At 36.6% G+C, this 20,517-nt stretch overlaps 1 protein-coding gene across 5 annotated transcripts; it reads left to right on the top strand.

Annotated features, from left to right (window-relative positions):
• Positions 1–1,573: 1,573 nt before the first annotated feature.
• On the top strand, positions 1,574–14,978 carry LOC147503040 (B-box zinc finger protein 19-like). Of its 5 annotated transcripts, none has more exons than XM_086607857.1 (6): positions 1,574–2,075; positions 6,545–6,641; positions 6,735–6,850; positions 6,933–7,175; positions 7,306–7,394; positions 7,478–7,747. In XM_086607857.1, exons 1-5 carry the CDS (start codon positions 1,983–1,985, stop codon positions 7,387–7,389), a joined length of 633 nt encoding a protein of 210 aa, XP_086463983.1. In that variant the 5' UTR covers positions 1,574–1,982; the 3' UTR covers positions 7,390–7,394; positions 7,478–7,747. The 5 variants fall into 5 exon arrangements, with proteins under 5 accessions (XP_086463983.1, XP_086463986.1, XP_086463984.1 ...); XM_086607860.1 differs by lacking the exon at positions 7,478–7,747 and adding an exon at positions 14,624–14,978 and having other exon boundaries at positions 1,778–2,075; XM_086607858.1 differs by having other exon boundaries at positions 1,778–2,075; positions 7,306–7,389; positions 7,516–7,747.
• Positions 14,979–20,517: the final 5,539 nt, after the last annotated feature.

Below are 20,517 nucleotides of genomic sequence, written 5' to 3'. Positions count from 1 at the left end.
ATAATGAGAAGGTTTTCTATTTACTCTTTTTTGGATTACAAGACCTAAGTTGTTTCTCTCTACATATTGTATTGTACTAGTTCCTTTTGGATTACAAGACCTATTTATAGAGTGAGAAACTTTCCATACTCTATTAGAGTTTTACAAGCACTAAAATTGCCCCTATTAGGGTTACAAGACTTAAGTGATAGAGTGAGACTCTTTGCCCTACTCAACAAGTGTTTGACAAACATTATAATTTTTAACAACATCCTATCTCCTAACTCATAGTCTCATAATAAGCCCATAGTAGAACTAGTCTAGCTTGTAGTAGACGAAACCGTCATGGTAGAACCATATTGTTTGACCATCCTTCATATATAACCATCCTCTATGAACATCATTCATGTATAACTATCATGTCGGAAGCGGAAAAAAGAAGCGGTGACAGGAGGCATTGTTAGCAGGAAGTAGCGATTGGACGCAGAAACTATTGGCGGCAATTATTAGTGGGAGCGGGAGAGTTATTAATGTTTGCAAAGATCCTCCTGGATCAAGTAGTTTCTCTTTACTATGGTTTGTAAGAGAAAATGTTAATGACCAATTTCATTGAACATAGTGTATGCTTACTTTAACTTAATTTATAAATGCTACAGAGATTGCCGAGATATATGATTATATCTAGGTATCCTGAACAAAATTATTGTGATTAAATCAAAAAATTACACTCAAAACTGAAAATATTTATCAATATGCAACTAGTAATTATATAGATAGACAGTCATTGATTTAAATAGAGACGGCGTGCCAACATTACTACAAATTATCCAAATAGTCAATTCAAACCAAGCTTATTGATAGTGAGTTGTAATAGTAGGTTCGAATAGTAGGTATGTCTTATGACCAATTTCATTTCAAAGTATTCGTGCTTACGTAAACAAAAAAAATCTATGTAGACTCCCTTGATAACTCCATATCTTATGTGACATCCAAATTATATTTCTCTTTCCAATAAAAAAAAAAAAATAGAAACAAAACAAATAACTGATAACTTACCTAATTAAATAACTAATACTCGAAATAGTAACAAATAAATAACAAAAATCTTGCCTATATTTTCACAAACAAATTAAACAAAAAATAAATAAATAAAGAAGATAAAAATAAAATCCAACGCCTTAAAAAAAGTTGGGCGCCTAAAAAACTCACCTTCGTTATTCTCAATCCCCTCACTTTCTTTCTTGTCACAAAATTTTATTTTTTATCACTTTAGTTTATATTAATTTTGAATGGAGAAAAAAAATCTATATAATTATCTATCTATTGACTTAAACAAATGTTTGGATGATTATGTCAAAAAATATGATGATCTTACAAGTGTGCCCAATTCATATTTTTTGTGGGAGTTAAAATTTATTTTTCTTTATTTTTTTTATTTTTTTATTTAGTTTATTTGTTTGTGGAAATATAGACAATTTTTTTTTATTTGTTATTTTGGTTTTATTCATTTAGTTTTAAGTAGGTATGTTATTTGGTATTAATTAATTTATATATTTGTTTTTAGAATTTTAGGAGAGAATAAGATTTTGATGCCAAATAAGAAATAAGAAATAAGAAATGGAGTCCCAAATAGTTAGTGAGGACTTGAGGGCACTCGTAAATTTATGAGCGAAACATTGAAAACCGTAAAAGTAGGGCCGGACAAAAGATATTGAAATCTGAAAGCGGTGGTCGAGAATAGAAGTCTGACGTATTGGCATAGCCACACTATAGCACTAGTGGCTCAGAAGAGGACTTTGAAAGTAAACTTTTATTCTCAACCACACACTTGTTCCTTCTTTCTTTTATAGCACGTTAGTTAAGTATACCTACGTGGTGCAAAATAGTATGAGTTGGTGATCCATTAAAACTTTAAAAAAAGAAAGAGCAAATTTCCATTATTAGTGTTTATATTGTTTAAAGAGATTATTGCGGTGAGAAGAGAGAAATGAGAAGAGAAAACTATGCGTACACTTTGTGACGTTTGTGAGAGTGCTGCTGCTTCTCTTTTCTGTGCTGCTGATGAGGCTGCTCTTTGTCTCTCATGTGATGAGAAGGTACGGTACACCAACATTAGTTTCAACACTTGTTCATCATCTTACCTTTATTGAGTTATGTAAATTTTCTTATTGTCTTTTGTAACTATCCATTGGATAACATCAGCCAGATTATAAACCTGTAGAACGGTATACAGCAGTGGCCACACCACTTTTACTTCCTTATTTTGAATAAGCTTAATTCATGGTTTTACGTCCCACCGCTAATAACTTTACTCCGCATTGTATCTGAAGCAAATAAATGACCCAAGGGTTTATTTGTTCTTTATAAAATTAGCTGAAGTGTTTCTTTACACTTGGAAACAATCAAGACATGTCTATTTTTACACCCATCTCACTCAAAGATTTTCCTCTCTTAGCTGTAGCCTTTAATTTTAGGATGGGAAAGAAAGCAGAGGGACGAGATTTTATTGTAACTTGTTCAATCTAGAGGAAGTCAGAGAGGCTGCTAAGTAAATACTAAATACTACAGCAAACTATTTGGTATTATAAAGTGTATATTCGTAAAGAGAGTGTTATGCATTATGGGTAGTAATTGCATGTCTCCACAGACTTGAGCCAAGTATCTTTAATGCACATTACAAAATGAATGTGGATAGGTCCACTTGATATGGTCGACACTTGAACTGTAATGGTTTCTTCTTCAAATGGAAATCTGTGTGAATGAGATTTGGAGAGAGAAATAGAATAAAGAGGTGAAGTATTGATTCCTTCCTTAACCATGTTATGCCCAACGCGTTTAATCAATTAAATATAGAGAGACCAACTGCAAGAGGTTTTACTATGAATTTTGTTTTGGTAAGAGAAGATTTGATTATAGACTATCGTTTCAACGAGATGAACAAAATACAAAAGTGAAAGAGTAAGGTCACTTCATGCTGATAACGTGTAATGAATAAAGCGAGAATATGATCAAGATTTGGTTGTTTCATTAATCTATATATATGTTCATAGTACCGGATGGAGACATAAGAGATGGAGGTCTCCACCTCATACTCTGAATAGATACAAGATGAATGAATTAAATAACCAGTATTTTGTACATATTTTACTTGGTTCTTAACACGTTAACATCACGAAGTGTCATTGGTTCTAACTTTTGTCAATCTCTTTGGAACTTAAGAGTTTTATAAACTTAACATCGTAACCTTGCCTTAAACGTTTTGTCTTACTAAAGCAATTATAGTACCCTTCTTCTTTTTTTGTTGTTTCGTTCTCGATTAAGTCAACACAGAGGATACAACATGGTTAAGCTTGGAACTTGTACTCACTGTCTTCTTCTTCTCCAATCTCCACCATTCTCTGGTTATGTAATTCACGAAGATACCCATGTTTTTTATTTGAAGATGTAACTATTAGTCATACTTGATCATGGGCAACTATTTGGTTTATGATGAAAATCTTAACTCCCGCAGACGTGCAATAAATTCTCTCTAACATCAAAACATCAGCCACTGTTGCATTTGTGCTTATGCATGGTCATTGGACATGCAAATGTTGACTGAACATGAGTAGATGCTTTGCTTGCTTTCTATTTAAGTCCTCAAAATATCATAACATGCAAGTAGGCCCTCATATATACTGAATAGATATTGCAAAATTTGTAAAGATTGGATCTTTGTACTTTAGATTGCTTAGACTCCTTTAACAACTTTAGATTCCTTTAACACTCATTCTAAACACATGTTTAATACATGCTAAATAGGCTGACTTAGCAGTAAACAAGCTGGATTGAGAGAAAGGTCACATCACTGAGTCAAGACATAAGTGTGAGTTAGATTCTGTGTTTAGATAGCCATTTCAGCTCCTTATTCTGACTCACAATGTTATTGTTCCACATCCCACGAGTAATAAGTTCACTTGCCAGTGCATCTCAAGGAAATTAGATGACTCCAAGCATTTGGGGCCTATTGGTTAAATAAAAGGGCTCTATCACCGTATGAAAGATCATGCCAACTACAATATGAGTTTCAGCTCCACCAGCCAATCTGTGCTTAATAAATTTAGATGCAGTTTTTCTAATTTTAAAGACAGTTCTGCACAACCAAGAACAGTTACTGGGGATATTCTTTAGTTCATTTCCAGATATGTTGTGCCCACACCTTTCTCGCCCAAAGACTTTTTCCTCTAGCTAAAGCTTTTAGACCAGTTGACTATACGCTGCAATGTTCCACCTTTGAATTTGAGTGATTCCTAGACCACCCTCTTCTTTGGCTAGGCACCTAGGCTTGTAGTAGACAAGCTAGTTTGGTGCTTTTAGGCATGTCTACTTCTCTCCATAAGAATCTAGTACATGATTTAGCGACATGATCCAAGTCAGACTTAGGAATAATAGATGTCGTTGAGACGTAGACATGAAATGAAACTAGAAAAAATTGTATTAGTTGTAACCTTCTAGCTTGAACTAGAAAACGAGCTTTCCAATTGCAGATTTTGTTTGTATTTTTTTCAATCAATGGGCTGGCATTCCTATGCATCCAATCCATAAGAAATCAGAGGGATCCGTAAGTAAGTTGCTTGAGGAGATAGCAGTTGCACATAAAATTGTGGGTGCATGCCATATATTCGTAGAGAGAAAATTATGCATTATGGGTAGTAAATGTGTCTCCAAAGAGTTGAACCAAAGATCTTTAATGCACACTACAAAAAAAAAAATTGAATAACTCCATTTGATATGGTTGCACTAACTTAAATTGTATTTGTTTCTTCTTCAATTGAAATTGTGTTTAAGTGTATGAATGAGATTCTTAGACTAAAATAGAAGAAAGAGGTGAAGTACTGATTCCTTCTTTAACCTTGTTATGCTTAGTGTGTTTAATCAATATATATACAAAAAGATGAATCACAAAAGGTTTTACTATTAATATTGTTTTGGTAAGACAAAGATTTAAGGTTTAATAAAGAGATTTATTGAATCTCAGTTTTGAAGAGGAACAAAATGCAAAAGTGGAAAGTAAGACCACTTCGTGTTGATAACGTGTTAAAAAATAAGCGATAATATAATCAAGCTTTGGTTGTTTATTTTTTTGATGTATCTACATATAATACAAGATGGAGACATAAGTCATCAACCTTATTTATGAGAAAATGACGGTCTTTTTACTAGATACACTTTAGTTTCTGAAAGTACGTTGTAGGTGTGGTGGTCAATCACTACGATACTAAAATGAGGTTGTTGACAACCGCATCACTACAATACTAAAACGTGGTTATTGACAACTGCACGTACAAAGTAGGGTTGGCAACTATAGTGTACTCGTAGGAAAAATTCAATCCTTGTCATGAATTAGGTTGGTCATGACGTATGTCTTCATCTTGTATTGCAAATAGGTACATTGACGATGAATATACACCCAAAATTGCGTACTTATTTTACTTGGTTTTTAACACGCTATCAGCACAAAGTGGTCTTGGGTTTTACATTTGTGTATCTGTTTGAAACTTCAATAATATAATCTTTGTATCATAACTTTGGCTTAATCTTTTGTCTTACCAAAGCAAGCATAGTACCTTCGGGTTTTCACATTGTTTTGATCTTGATTGATACAACACAGAGGATGCAACAACTCGACAATGTTAAGTTTTGAACTTGTGTCTTCTTCTTCTCTACTATTCTTTTGTTAGATCAACTTTGATAGAACACCTAAGAGAGACATTTTCTCTATTGTAACTTCTCAATTCAAATACACCTTTCTTCAAATGCATTCTTTAAAGAAAACTTCACCAATATCAAGATTTGCAGTAGTACCCAACAGTTTCCAATCCTAAGTCAATGTTGCCTACTTGCCCTACACCGAGTAGTTAAAGACGAAAAAAAGCATCCTACTCCTTAGTATGAAAATTGTTGTTGTTCCTTTGTCGCCCGTAGACAACCAGTCACAATTTGGTTTTTTATTAGGCCCCACTTTTGAGCTCTCCTTCCTTACTAGGTTCACAACTGATGGACTGGTCTGTAACTTCCTGTGAACAAGAAATAGTTCAGCTTTAGTTAGAAAATAAATGAAACTGGTGAAAACTGAATCTGACTAGATAAACAAGTATTTTTTTTTTCGACATAACAGTTTAACTTGATGCGTCAGTGCAAGTGTGCAACAATGTAATATACGTCACAAATTGAGAGTTACTGGTCTGAGCTAATCCATTTTCTTCTACAGTTATACTTGAACTTGTCAGATAAAAGCCATTGTTGCTTACAAGTGTTGTCTTCGTTGGGACTAGCGATGTTCCATTTTATTGATATCTTGAAATATTAGAGTTAGTACTAACTTCTGGGTTCTGAACTTCTGATGTTCTATTACACAAGCATCTACACCAAACTCATTTTGGGTATCTTAAGTTCCTACTTTTGATCAATTTTTAACTTTTATTCCTCGAAACGTTTTGGGTATTCTGGAAGCTATATTTTGATTGGAATATCGCAAGCTATTATGTCATGAACAGCGGTGGTTACTTGAAAGTTGAATTGGCAGGTGCACTTGTGTAACAAGTTAGCTAGCAGGCATGTACGCGTAGGTCTCGCTGATCCAAATGAGGTTCCTCGCTGTGATATATGTGAAAATGCACCTGGTATGAAGATGTTTTTTCATGCCACATATAAAGTATGTACTTCTTGTTTGTTACAACTGAAACTTACCCCACTTCTGCTGGTATTTGTTGTAGCTTTCTTTTACTGTGAGGTAGATGGAAGTTCTCTTTGCTTGCAATGTGATATGACTGTACATGTTGGGGGTAAAAGGACCCATGGAAGGTATCTCTTACTGAGGCAGAGGATTCAGGTTTGTGACTATACATCAGTTTAAGCATAAATATTTGTATATTCGCTATGGAGAAGGTCTTTGAGGATCGTATTTTCTGCAGTTTCCGGGGGATAAAACTGGCCCTGTTGGGGACCTAGCCATGCAGCCCATTATTCCAGGTGAGGTGAAAAAAGAGCAAAACCAACCACCGAAATCAACAATGAAGGAAAACCTGCAAAACAATAGGGTATCCCCTGTTCCAGTACTACATGCTAAAAATGAGAAACACTCAAAATTAGACACCAAAATGATTGATCTCAATACCAAGCCAAGCAGAACACATGGGCAAGCATCAAATAACCAGGTATTTAATGCTGTAGTTGAGTTCGATGAAGTTGCATAGAGTTCAATCCAAACTTTAGCATTTTTTACTCCTATTTTATCTCTAGGCTCAATTAGTACATAGATCATTTGTGTGTAAATGCATGGTGCAGGTGATGGATATTATAAATGGCAATAGTCATGAATCTTCAAGTGTGGTTCCTGATGGATGTTTTGAAAGAGAGGCAGAGCAGTAGGTAAGGTACTGTTTCATGCTAGTTTGGATGTCCGACATTTCCACCACTTGTATTTCATCTGGTGGAACTTACAGTTTTACATATTTAGGTATATAGGGCTTTCGACAATTACTTCGAGTTTTGCAGAGTAATCATTGGAGAGCATCTTTAACTGGTTTGGCAATGCATGGGAACTGTAGCAAGACATAAGAACTCTCTTGACTTGTTGGGGAAAGCATTGGAAATACTGTTAGAACATCTATAAATGATTTGAATTCATTTATGTAGTCACATTTTCCCTTGGTCTGAAATAGCAAGAAGTCTAACAACCAAAGCATTATGATATATATTTGAAGATTCGTGAAAGCTCCACAAACAATCCCTTTTACCATGTTTCTAGTTTGTTTCTGTCTTGAATTGGAGAGTGGGGGATAAAAGTGTTGTGGAAAACGCTTATAAAACTCTACCATAGTATCAGAAATGTCATTTAAAATACCCATTAATATATATGCATAAAACGTATGGTTCCTAACATTTACTTGGGTGGTTTGATTGTTTTTGCCTTCGCATTTTCGAAAAATCTGAATGTAGCATTTTGTACATGCTCATTCTGTAGTAAAAGGAAAAATATGCTTTGCTCCTTTGCTTCAGCTTCAGGACAACATCTAGCTGACTGCTACCTTTTGCCTGATGGAATGAAGCATATTATGGTATTTAAGTAAATTAGTTTTGTATCCAATTTATCCACTGTCCTAGTATTGATGGACTTCTTATGCTACTTGAAAGGAGTGGCCAAGATTGCACAGAATTTTCTCTGTTGTCCTTAATAGATTAACTGTACTGCTCTAAGATGTTTGTTGAGTGGATTAGGTCTTAATCAAAGATTTTCGTATGATGCATATATGATGTATTAATAGATTAACTGTACTGCTCTAAGATGTTTGTTTTGGCAAGTTTATACCCTCTTTTATAGCAAATCCACCACTGTATTTGCCTCGCTTGATGTATTAATTTGACATGAGAGCAAATTTGACTAGATCGTGAAATTTTGAATTTGGCTCACTAATTTCTTTTATGATATTAGTCAGAAAGTGAGCTCATTCTTTGACGATGTTGGTAATTTGGTGTAGACTTATAGTTTTAGGAAATTTTTAACTGCGGTCCATCTCTGTCCAGACTTCAGAAAGAGAATTAGTTACTAGGGCACTGAAGTTCTGGCCATCCCTCATCACAAGTCCTATTGCTTGCAGTCAGCAGAGATTAAAAAAACTAGAAACAGCCTCCATCAGTAGTAACTTTTATCTCTCTAGTAGGTTTGGGGTAGTGAACATTGATTTAGCCCTTTTATTTATTTTTTTATATTTTTCCTTGCACATTGAATATACTTCTCAACTTTGAAGGAAGCCCACACCAATCTGTTTCTCAGAAATATCCATTTGTTTATGCTATTCGTGTATGCACCATAAAATGAAAATGAAAAGGATAGCAATTGTTTTTTTAAAGGGTTGTGAGGTGTTTTCATTGTGCTCTAATACCCTGAGAGACCATAGAGAGTTTTATAAACTTTTGTCACAGAGAGTAGTTTCTGCTAAGAAGATAATTTACAATCTGGCTCGATGTTCACTTGCGTCCTTATCACAGTTAGTTTCGAGAAAAATTTGGGTCCATAGTGCTTAGGACGCAAAACGGTCATAGCGCCTCTGCACCACACACATGTCCCATACTCCAACTTTGGTTAATATTAGTGGTTTTTTTTTTTTTTTTGGTAACTCTAGTTAACTCTTCCGTATTTTCTCTCTTTAAAAGTTAAATCTTTCACCTAGATAATTTTAGCGACCTACTAATAAAATATATTCTCACAGAATTTAGATTCTTCCAAATAAACAATAGATTTTAAGTTTTCACACAAAAAAAAAAAAAGCCAAAACCCAGCGCCCTTCTTCTCCAGCCGAAAAAGCCAAAACCCAGCGCCGCACTCCTCGTGCTGCACGCGCCCCCGCCCCCACCCCCACCCCCCCCGCCACCATCACCTGCCACCACCTTCCACAACCACCACTTCAAAACCCCAACACTTCAAAACAGTCCTCATTACCACCACTTCAAACCCCCGACACCTTCTCCTCCAAAAAAACCTTGACCTCCACCTTCCCCATAAACCAGAAACAGACCCCAACCACCACCTTCCCCAACCTCCAAAACCAGACCCCGACCACCTTCTCCTCCGAAACACCCGGCCATCATCTCCAAAAAAAAAAAAACAAAACAAAATCCAGTGTTACACTACTGGTGCAGCACCCAACTCTACCACCCGCCACCATCACCATAGAATATTTTCGGTTTCCCTGTTGTAATTATGCATATTTAATGCACTTGTTCTAGTAATTATTAGAGTGTTGATCGAAAGGAGTTGGATGCTGTGTCGCTACTACAGCCAGACCTGGACGTACTACTGAATGCATTGATGGGTCGTGTTGGGTGGTAATTTGGAAGTGCCCCCCTACATGTGGACATGTGACGATTACCAGATTGTATCTCTAATGCAATTTTTGGTTGGTATTTGAAAAATTACCAATAAAAAAAAAGGAGAGAGGTTACCTCGTCTCACTAATTAAGGTTTTGAGATTTGTTTGTATTGGGTTTTGTATGTTGTTTGACGAGTTTTGGGGTTTGGTTTTGGTATGTTTTGGGTTTTGTTTTGGGAATTATGAGAGGGAAAAAAGCTCTCGCCCTCTCGTTACTTCTTCGGGTTTTTCGCCCCACCCCTAAAAAGCGTGTTCATTGCCCTTTCAGGGATCGCCATGGCCGCACCAATGGGGTGAATGGTAATGGGTTTATCGTTCCCTATATTTTCACACATTTCGATAAGCAACACTTGGATTGCGGTTGAGTATCGAAAGCGGTAGATGATATTAAGGATGATCGTGACTTGTATTTGTCATTAGAGAACTTCTTAAAGTCGGTTGACAAATGGGTTTGTGGCATTTGTCTTTGCATTCACGCACTTGGTATACCCGTGTCGTCACCCGGATGATACCATAGAACCACTGTTTTGATGGAGAGTGGAGAACTCACATGTGTTATTGGAGCATACCGCAGCCCACCTTTTAAGCCCAACACTACGAATCTTACACCCCGCGGCACACATGGGTGGCGGTGATACTCTAATCGCTTGGTGTTAGATCTTGATGAGACATTACTTGATAGTGCATTCGTATACCAAATCGTGAAAAGTATACCCGCAGCTTTGTCGTTTGGATTTTTACGTGCACTTAAATCGCTCTCTCCGGGATATTACGGTTGATCTGGTTCGGTTATGTCTTGGGTTCGTCTCCTTCAGATTTACTCGCAAGTTTTTCAACCACGTAATCGTCGGAACGCCGTTCGGTACTCGAAAAAATCCAGATTCTCCATGCTTTGACGACATGGAATGAGCCCGGTGGGATGTTTCGCCCTCTTAGAGTCGTAATAGAGCCTCCTTCAATCCAAATCAACCAGAAATCCGTCCCTACTCGAGATAATGCGTCGATGCTTACGTAAAGTTCGATGGACATTTTTGTCAGTATACAAGTGTTATCATCATCGGGGAGTTGCCTCCAATAATAGAGGCCGCATACATGCATTAAAGGAGAAACACCCGATCGACAACCACCGGTGAGACCAACTGTTCTTTTCTTTGAGCCCCTTTATTAGTAGAGAGAGACACCTTATTGTCATGTATTAAGTCGTTTCGAAAAAGGTACTTCTTGTGGTCGTGATGGTCTCCGTGCTCGGACTTGTTAGATGCTATGAGTGAAGCCTGCAGCAGCCTATATCGTCGACTTTTAGATGCCTTCGCCGGTGGTGAATCTGTGGTTCTGAGGGACAATGTCCGCGGCCGTTAGCGAAATTCATAGCGAGTGCTCCGCTTCACTCCACTTCTTAAGCCGGATAATAGCATTCGTCCGATAGTCGTAGGTATGGTTTACGTCTTGTTTCCAAAATTGCAATGAAAGGGGTTTCCAAAGAGGTGGTAGGGTACTTGCGGGATTTCAAGTATGGGGGTCGGTGTCCCTGAGGAGCAGAGGCGATTTTGCATCTGCCGTTAATCGCATGGTATATGCTAACGGTGATGAAGACATCTCTTTCTATGTTGCTAGTAGATTTTGAATGCCTTTAATATGGTTGATCGGACTACTATGTTGAGAGAGGTTCGTGATTTCGCCCCGCTATTTCCCGGGTGGGTCGGTATTTGTATTGTCACCGCAAAATTATACTTGGGGAATGATTACATATGGTCATACGGGGTTCAACAAGGTGATCCTTTGGGTCCCCCTTCTCTTTGCACTAGTGTTGCACTCTCGATTCTGAGATCGGTCAAGTTGTCAATTATTGCTCCAAGCTTGGTATTTAGATGATGGGACTCTAGTTGGGGATCTGAGAACAAGTTTTCATTTGTATCATTCGGGAAGAAGGGCCTTCTTATGGGTTGGTTCTTAATGTTCGAGATATTTTGGCCATCATTTCGTTCTTGTCCGTTTCCTTCGGATTTATTTTGTATGTTACTTTTACCGATTCTTCTTTTGTCATGAGTCTTGCTCGTAAAGCGTGTTGAAAAGGCTATGACTTCGATGGACCGTTTAGCTGCATTGGAGGATCCAAGTGTGAGTTAGCACTTTTACGAGCTTGTCTTTGGGCTCTCCAAGTTGGTTTTGCAGTTTACTTGTCCACCATTTTTTTTAGAAGCTGACTAAGACTTTTTGAAAGACATTCGCATGGTTACTGCAGGGCATTATAGTTTCGATGGTTTTCGGTGATTTGCGATGGCGTTTAGCGACACTTCCATTATTTTGGTTAGGTATCTATCATTGCCTCGATGTCTCTCGCTTTTGCTTTTGTGGCCTCCCGTTTTCGGACTTTAGAGCTTCGAGAACCACATTCTTAGGAGTTGTGGTCCGGTGCCTATCATGGGTGAGAAATCTTTTGATTTTGACCTTGAAACCGTCCCCTCAAAACCACAAAAGTTTTGGCGGAAGCTTTTCTACGGTAAGATTGTTGCTAGTCTTGAGAGGGAGTTTGAGTTTTCTACTCGCCGTAAAGCGATCATGGGATGCTTGCGGTCGGAACATGCAAAAGATTTTCTACTTGCTATTCGATGGAGGGACTTGGACAACGTATGTCGCGAGGTGGAGTATCGTGCCATTCTCGTGCACCGCCTTATGATTCCTCTCGTACTCGACGGGGTCTTTGCCCCTGTATGCAAAAAAGTAGATTAGATGCTTTTGGGGACCATGCGGTACATTGTAGACATTTCCCCGGTTTTAAATACCGACATGATCATGTTAGAGACATTTTGTGTGATGCATTTTGGAGGGGGTACAAGTGAAGAAAGAGGCTCCCGTTAACTTTCTCACCGATCCGAATGAGGGTAGATCGACACTTCGACTGCGGATGTCTTGATTCTATTGGTCCGAGGGAAAGCATGCATGTGTTGATGTAATCGAGTCTCTCCGTTGGTAGGGTTAGGGAATGGTGACTTTGAGGTAGGAGAAGCCGCTAAGAGGGCGGCCAAGCGGGGAAAGATGGAGAAGCATGAGGAAGCTTGTAGGGCTAATCAAGATTGTTTTATTCCGTTCGGTTCGACACTTTTGGGTTCTTGGAGGAACAACAAATTGTTGAGCTACTCAAGAGACTTGAGGAAAGTTATGGACCGAACGTTACACCGGGTTCTAACGAGTTTGTTTTAGAAGGATAGGATTTGCTATTCGAGAAAGGACTCATGGGTAGCAGAGCTTTTGTCAAGACGCTTTTGTCATAATTAATTGTAAAATTCATTATCAATAAAATTTCCACTTAAATAAAAAAAAAAAAAAAAAAAAATCGACAATCCATGATTAATCAAAAAAATTCCATAAACAATAAGTGTTCATAAAGACAGTTTGTATATCAAAAATAGTTGGCTACTAGAGATTAATCAAAAAAATTGTACCACAATCCATAACAAAATGGTTGAGTTCAATAATCCACCATAAACTTTTGATCGAAAAGAAATAATGATGCTGCTTTTGAAAAGTATCCATGTTCCATATTGTTCAGTTGCATCACAAAATTTGTTTGGGAAATAACTTGTTAAACGAAGTCTACTGTATTTTCATGGTGGCTCTCTTGCAATGCTTTGGTGCCAATGGATGGTTGAGTTAAGAGTCCAAAAAATTCCTACAATACAACAACAGAAATTATGCAAATAGCATGCATGCAACATATGTATTATTATCTATCTATAAGTTTTAGTTAACATAAAATTGTATTCAAAGAAAGTAAGAAAGTCATACATGGCCAAACTGAAAAATATCCATTTCTTCTTGTAGTGTTGCTTGAGTGGTAGCTAGCTTGTGTGGTATGACACAACTTATCATAAAAGTTGTGTCTTAGTACCAAAAGGAACATTAATCACGCTTATTATGAAGACCAGTAGTTGCTATGGAAAAGTACTGAAAAAGTCAAAGTCAAACGGTCAAAGTCAACAAATCAAAAGACCCAAGATGGAGTCCCTTATTTCAAATTATGAAGACTTTCTCCCTAACCTATCTTGGTCAAGGAGACACCCAAAAGCAAAAACAAAAGTGAAATGGTGAGGTGTCTAGTTTATAATAGATGAGGGCAAATCTGTAAAAAGTAAAAGTAGGGGTATATAATCAAAAAGCAAAAAAGAGAGAACTCATCCATTGTCTTAGGATCCAAACCATTTGGTTTGTTTATTTTTCTTGTCTTGTTTTTCAATTTATGTCTTTAATTTCTTGTTGTTTTATTTTATTTCAATAAATTTGTTATTTTATTTTCTTTATTTCAATCAAACTTGTTATTTGTTATTTGTTTAATCTTCAATCTTGTTTGTTGCTTTCATTTCAATGTTTTAATCAATTTTTCTTTCATGTTTTCAAGTCATTTCAATCAAACAATCAAAACTTTCAAGTTTATTAGCTTAGAACTATTCTAATATTCAAGAGTCTATATTTCTTATTCATATTTCCTTCACTCAAACTCTAAACAATTTAGGATGAACCTCAACTCTTAATCTAAATTCTTTTGAAGTATACTCACTACAATATTAAAGTTTCAAATGGCGCTGCTGTCATGGATTGAAGAAGTAAGAGTAATTGGTTGAGAATTTAAGAAGGGAACATCATTCTCATTTCTCCATTTCTATTTTTTTTTTCAATTTTTCGTCATTTTATTTTTATTGTTTATCTCTGTACTGAGATATTTTTTTATAAATCAGGTTGCGGGACAACAAAGGTGGGAGAGGTCGATCAAATAGCAAAAGACGATCGATCGTCCCGGCATGCTAATGGCGAGGCACAGTAGGCAACCGCCGCCACCTCAAGTAATGCATGCAATTTTTTTACAGTCCAGTTCATTTATGACAAGAAGTTGTACTCCGAGCCCAGATTTTGTAATAGAGTAGGAGAAAATAGTGGAACTTATTTGTAATAGTTAGTGATAAAAAGAAAAACGAAAAAAAAGAAAATTTGGTTTTTGATAGATTTCTTATGATGAACAGAAGTTAAACTTGGTTTAAGTTTAATACTTACCAAGGGATTAGAGTTTTAATTGCCTTGGGAAGTTCAAGTGTGTGAAGAAAGTTGTGGATCATAGCTCACATAATATGGATTAACTTGGTAAGCAACACTCTAAGTCCATTTGACTCTAGTTAATCTAGGTGATTAATCTAAAACTAGTGAATTAGATTAGTTTTAAGTTTGAGCCCTTAAAGGCAAAGTTGTATAAATTGTTAAAAACCTAACTTGGGGGTTTTTTAAGTGGGCCTTTATTTGTAACTTAAAATAGGGTAAAGCTCGAAAGGTTGGGCCTGATTCTCAGATCAAGCGCCAACTGACATCATCTTCTCCTCAAGCAGCGTGTAAGCACGACTTGAGAGGTAAATTCTAAATCTCCTCGAAGCCCAAGTAAGAAGATACTTGTGTGTTCAAGCATGCTTACATGATTGTTTGAAATTTATTTTCTGCACTGCAATTTACATTCGCGCATAAGGCTGAACCCAAACCATAACAACCATTGGGAAGTCATTACCCAATGTAGGTAAATTGGATGTTGTTTGATTATTGAAAGCCCTAGACCAAAAAAATTAATTAAAATCAATCAACTAGAGCCCAAAGTAGTCATGCTTCTCCAGAAAAGGACAAAAATATAGCCACGAGGATTTAGAGTAACCAGTTACCAGATTCCGGTGGACCAAAATATAGCCACGAGGATTTAGAGTAACCAGTTACCAGATTCCGGTGGACCAACTACCTTCCTCACTCCCCTCCCCCAGATTCATCGTGAGTGAGATTCTTGGTAGCACACCACTTGGTGAAGTGACTGCATACTCTTCTGAGACGTGTAGTAGAGCCATCTTTGTCTCGCGCCCAACTGTTCCTCTTAACAGGGCATAGTAAAATATAGATCAAAAGCAAAGTTTTCAAAACTCCATACCTGCAAAAACAAATTTTGATTTCTTAAGCATACATTGCACCATTTGCGCATGTTATGATAGTTTGGGGTCTTGCTAAAAGTGTATGATATTGTGTTCAGGCACTTCTAGTATTAGCGAGAATAAAACTTACTAATGTAGGAGAGTTCATCACCCTAGACAATCTCCTGTTTCTAGTCCTCCATCTCTTAAGATGGCTGACGAAGTAGTGTAAGCTGAATAACCTTTCTCCAACTTATGCACACCATTGCAAGATAAGCCTCCATCTTGCATGACTCACACCGCTTACGAGCGATTTTAGGATTCCACAGAACGTATTCAATCTTCTACCCATCTTCCACGGGTTAGAACATGAGTTATCGTACAAGCAATTACGCGGGATACATGAAGTATGTAATACCTTTAATCATCCGGGCGTCACCGACGATTAGGTTAAGCTATGAGTGTTTCCTTTCACTCTAGCTGGTAAGAGTCACGCTTGGCTTCTCTCATAGAAGGCCGACTCTTTCGATACATGGAAAAAGGTTGTGTTCTCCTTCATGAAGAAGTACTTTCCGCCGAAGAAAACAGAAGAGATAAGAAGCAAGATACATGCAGTTTTCAGACAGAGTCTGAGTGTGACATTTTCCAAAGCATGGGATAGATTCTCTGACCTACTCTATTCATGTCCTCACCATAAACTAGAAAAATCCACTTTTGTCCAATGTTTATTCAAAGGCATTCTCCCATAACACAAAGTAACCATCGACATCATGAGTAATGATAATTTTTTGGATAGAGGTGCAACCGAAGCTTTAACCTTTCTTGAAAACCAAGCTAAAAAGAGTATCCATTGGGGCGACATAAATAATTCCAGAATAGCCCAACCCAGTACATCTAAGGCTAGTGGTATTTTTGAGGTGAAATCAGATCCAAAAATCAAAACCCAAATAGAAACCCTCACAAGAAAGATAGATGCCCTCACAACCAAACAAAAAGACCAAACCCCTCATCCTGTCATGAACATAAATACCTTACCATGCAATTTTTGTCTAAGCTTAAATCATGTAGATGCCACTTGTCTTGATCACAAACCTATCATTACTTCAGCCAGAAGAAGTATGTACTTTCAATGTACCAAATGCACCATGGAGACATCCACACTTCGCATGGACCAACATTCCTCAAAACCAAACACCACCAGGTTTCAACAAACCAACAAATACCTTCAGACAAGGACAAGGACAAAGTACCTATAACAATTAGAATAGAGCATTGGTTCCATCTCAACTTAACCAGAACTATCAAAACCCACCTATCAACAACCAAAGAGACATAGTTCCCGTTACACCATCAACTAGTGTCCAAACATATAAGCCCACTGAAATAATGTTATATGTCATGCAACAGCAAACCTAGATCCTAGAATCCATGCAACAATCTCTGAACTTGTTATAATCCATGTCTTCCGCAGTAAATCCCCCAACTCGCGTAGTTGAAGCTCTATCTATTTAGATTGGGTTCGTGATAATCGTAAAATGATAGTTTTACTCACAAATAAAGCGATAAAACTCTAAACGCAAGTAAAACTAAAATTGAACTTGTACTAGATTTATCAAAGATTTCTACTCTCGATACTATTGAAGTAGAGTTGGAATAGAAGATTTGTTCCACTCCTAGTTCTTTAGCATTCAAGTTTCCTATGACTATCAATCCTACCAAAGTCAATGAGAGTTTTACGAATTATACTACGAAATGCTACAAAATACTAAAGTTTGAATCTAGAATAAGAATTAGGGGGGAATTGAATCCACCTTGAATCCAACTTAAGAAACTAGCATAGATTGTTGTAATCCAATTCTTACGTTCTTACGGTAAGAATTGGTCGTTCTAATCCCTAATTATATATGACATCTTTACCAATTCATAACTAGCATATGAGAACGTCCACCCATTCTCATGGCGAATCAACGACCTTCTAGAGTGGAATAGAATCTTACAACAATTCTATACTATACAATTAAGTTTTCATCAAGGCTTCATCAAACCCCTCTAATGGAAGTTTAGCCTTGATTCATCAAACTATCATTTCCATATAAAATTGAATAAGACATAACATAAAGATTCTAACTTTATTAATATAAAGATTCTAATCAATAATTCAAAACTAAATTAAACAACTAAGAAATGAATAACAACTACTAACTGAATTTAGATCTAAGTAATTCAATAAGTCAAAACAGAAATGATCAAGACTAACTATTTTATTTAATCCAATGAATAATAACAATCATTCAACAATCTAAATTAAAACAAGGAATGAAAACTAATTAATAAACTAATTAAAATTCTCAAAACTAGATCTAGAACTATGGTTTAATGGCTACTCTAATGACTACTTTCTAACCTAAGCTAATTAATACTTAAGAGCTAAGTCTTGTGTGTGGAAATGGAGGAGACTAGATCCACATTTTCGTGCATGGGCTGAGGGTCCATGTTTTGGGCCGGAAAATCGAGCCCAAAACCCAATTTCTTTAGTCCATATGGCCATTTTCAACTGGCTTTGACTTCAATAGGCTTTTCATCTACTTTTGCTCCTTTAATTGGGTCAAGGTTTGGACCATTGGAAATCGCTTTCCGAGCCGGTCGTTTTGACATAAGGTACGCCCAATTCTGAGGCTTGAGTCCAAAGATACGATCTTCGGAAGTTCTGCTAACTTTTATGTGCTGTTTCTGCCCGTCTTGGCCTTTAATCCCAGAACTTCTTAGCAACCACCCCCAAACAGTATTTTGCTTGTCCTCAAGCAAATATGAGAAATTAGCATAAGTGACCAAAAATGGAGTTCTAACTAATCTCATTTCGCCGAGTGCGATTGCATTAACCATATGCAACAAGGCCTTAAACTACTAGGAATTCTTTAGTGGACGAGTTATAGCCTCGTGAGAGTTTTCCAGTGAAGGTACTCACAAACTTCATCTATACTACAACGACTCAGAAATAAAATATTATTTTCTTATCTATGTCTCAATTATCTATACATCTCACTAGCAATGAATACATAATAATCAAGTCGAAACCTAAGCTAATATATGCATAATAATCAATCATCTACGAATAAATATCTATACAATGAGTAATACTAGGAAATGCACTAGCAGGTCCGTTTCTAAAAACTCGGAATAGAGTCCTTAAGTAGGTCCTCACATAAATGTCAAGACAAAAACCACTCTGATTTTTCCGCTCAAGTTTTGGCTACTCCTCCGGTCTTGTGAGGGCACACTTTACCTTACAATCTCAATGACACACAAGGAAGCCAGAGTCGATCAAACACATCTGCCACTTACTATCACACTAACCTATTCCTAATTGAGCTAGAGATCTTTATTAGGTGTTGCGGGGATTAGGAGATGGTTTAAGAAGGAAGGAAATGGATCTTCAAAAAGGACAAGTCTGAGATAATAGAGTCTTCATATTATGTAACTAGAGAAACCTTGTTCTTTACTTTTGCTTCAACACTTTGTTTCCATCCTTAGCCATATTTTTCTTTTTATTTTTCTTTAGCTTTTGACTCCTTTGATTCTATTTTTTTGGAGTTCTAACTCTTTATTTTCTTTTATTTATTTATTTTTATTTGGATGGAAACTTCCTTTTCTTATCTAAAGCGACTAACAAATTCTTGATTTCAAAGGTTCTTCCATTTTCTATTCTTCATCTCTATTCTCAGACTTATTTAAAGAATTTGGTAGGTTGATTTTTTATTTTGTTTTGTTTTGTAACAAGGTAAAAGATTTGTGGTTTGTGAAAGGCTCAAGAAAGGCTCAGAGGGGCGACTAGCAGAAAATAATTCATAGGTTTGAAATTTTGGCTATATCGATCCAAAGAGGACCTAAATTCTCGCTTAGGATATGGTATAGTAATCAAGCAAGTGGACGTGTGATTTCTCTATCCGGATTTTACTTCTCCCTTGTGTCATTTCTCAAATGTTCACTCATATAATGCTTTAGGCTATATTCTCACAGGATTTGTAGAATAAGTACTCTAGCCTAGATTTCAGAAACTTACTGCTAACAATCATAGATACTTATGTAACATATTTATAGATAGATGCAAGGATTATTACCTACATATTAGCCTAAGTTTCTAAAAACTATTCTAATGCAAAAGCTACGTGAGATTTCTAGATTATTGAGAGCATAGAGAAAGAAAACAATACCAATATTCCTAAGTGTATAACATACTTTTTATTTATATATTTAAAATTTTTGAGTTTTTTTAATTATAAAACAAGTGCATATTATACATATCTATATCCTAACAGATGCCTTAATTACACGTGTTTCTATCCCCCCCCAAACAAGAAGCATGCTTTGTCCTCAAAGTATTTAAATAACTAGGGTAGAGAAATACCATTGAAACGCGTGAAATTCTGGAGCATCTGCAAAATAAGGTTAAACATACTAATATAGAAAAGAAAAATTGACGCAACTCTATAAGAGTTCCACCCGTTATGGGGTTAATGAGAAATAAATTGCTTGGGACATAAGTAGACACTAACTGAAATAAAAACTAACCTTAACTCCCATTTAAACATTTTCCTCCTCATCCTTAATGAAGAAATGAGGTTCTTTCGCATCCTGCCACGCCATGGTAATTTTCCAGGCTTCACGCCACTTATCGTCTACTATAGCTAGCCTATCAA

Source organism: Coptis chinensis, chromosome 4, assembly GCF_015680905.1.
Source record: "Coptis chinensis isolate HL-2020 chromosome 4, ASM1568090v1, whole genome shotgun sequence".
NCBI lineage: Eukaryota > Viridiplantae > Streptophyta > Magnoliopsida > Ranunculales > Ranunculaceae > Coptis > Coptis chinensis.
The sequence above is the reverse complement of the archived record's forward strand: the minus strand, read 5'-3'. Positions and strand labels throughout refer to the sequence as shown.

Excerpts from the sequence above, each read along its gene's own strand:
- LOC147503040 (XM_086607860.1), top strand. The coding sequence starts at position 1,983 with ATGCGTACACTTTGTGACGTTTGTGAGAGTGCTGCTGCTTCTCTTTTC. Across the intron at positions 2,076-6,544 it reads GTCTCTCATGTGATGAGAAG|GTGCACTTGTGTAACAAGTT; the intron begins GTACGGTACACC and ends TTGAATTGGCAG. Across the intron at positions 6,642-6,734 it reads TATATGTGAAAATGCACCTG|CTTTCTTTTACTGTGAGGTA; the intron begins GTATGAAGATGT and ends TATTTGTTGTAG.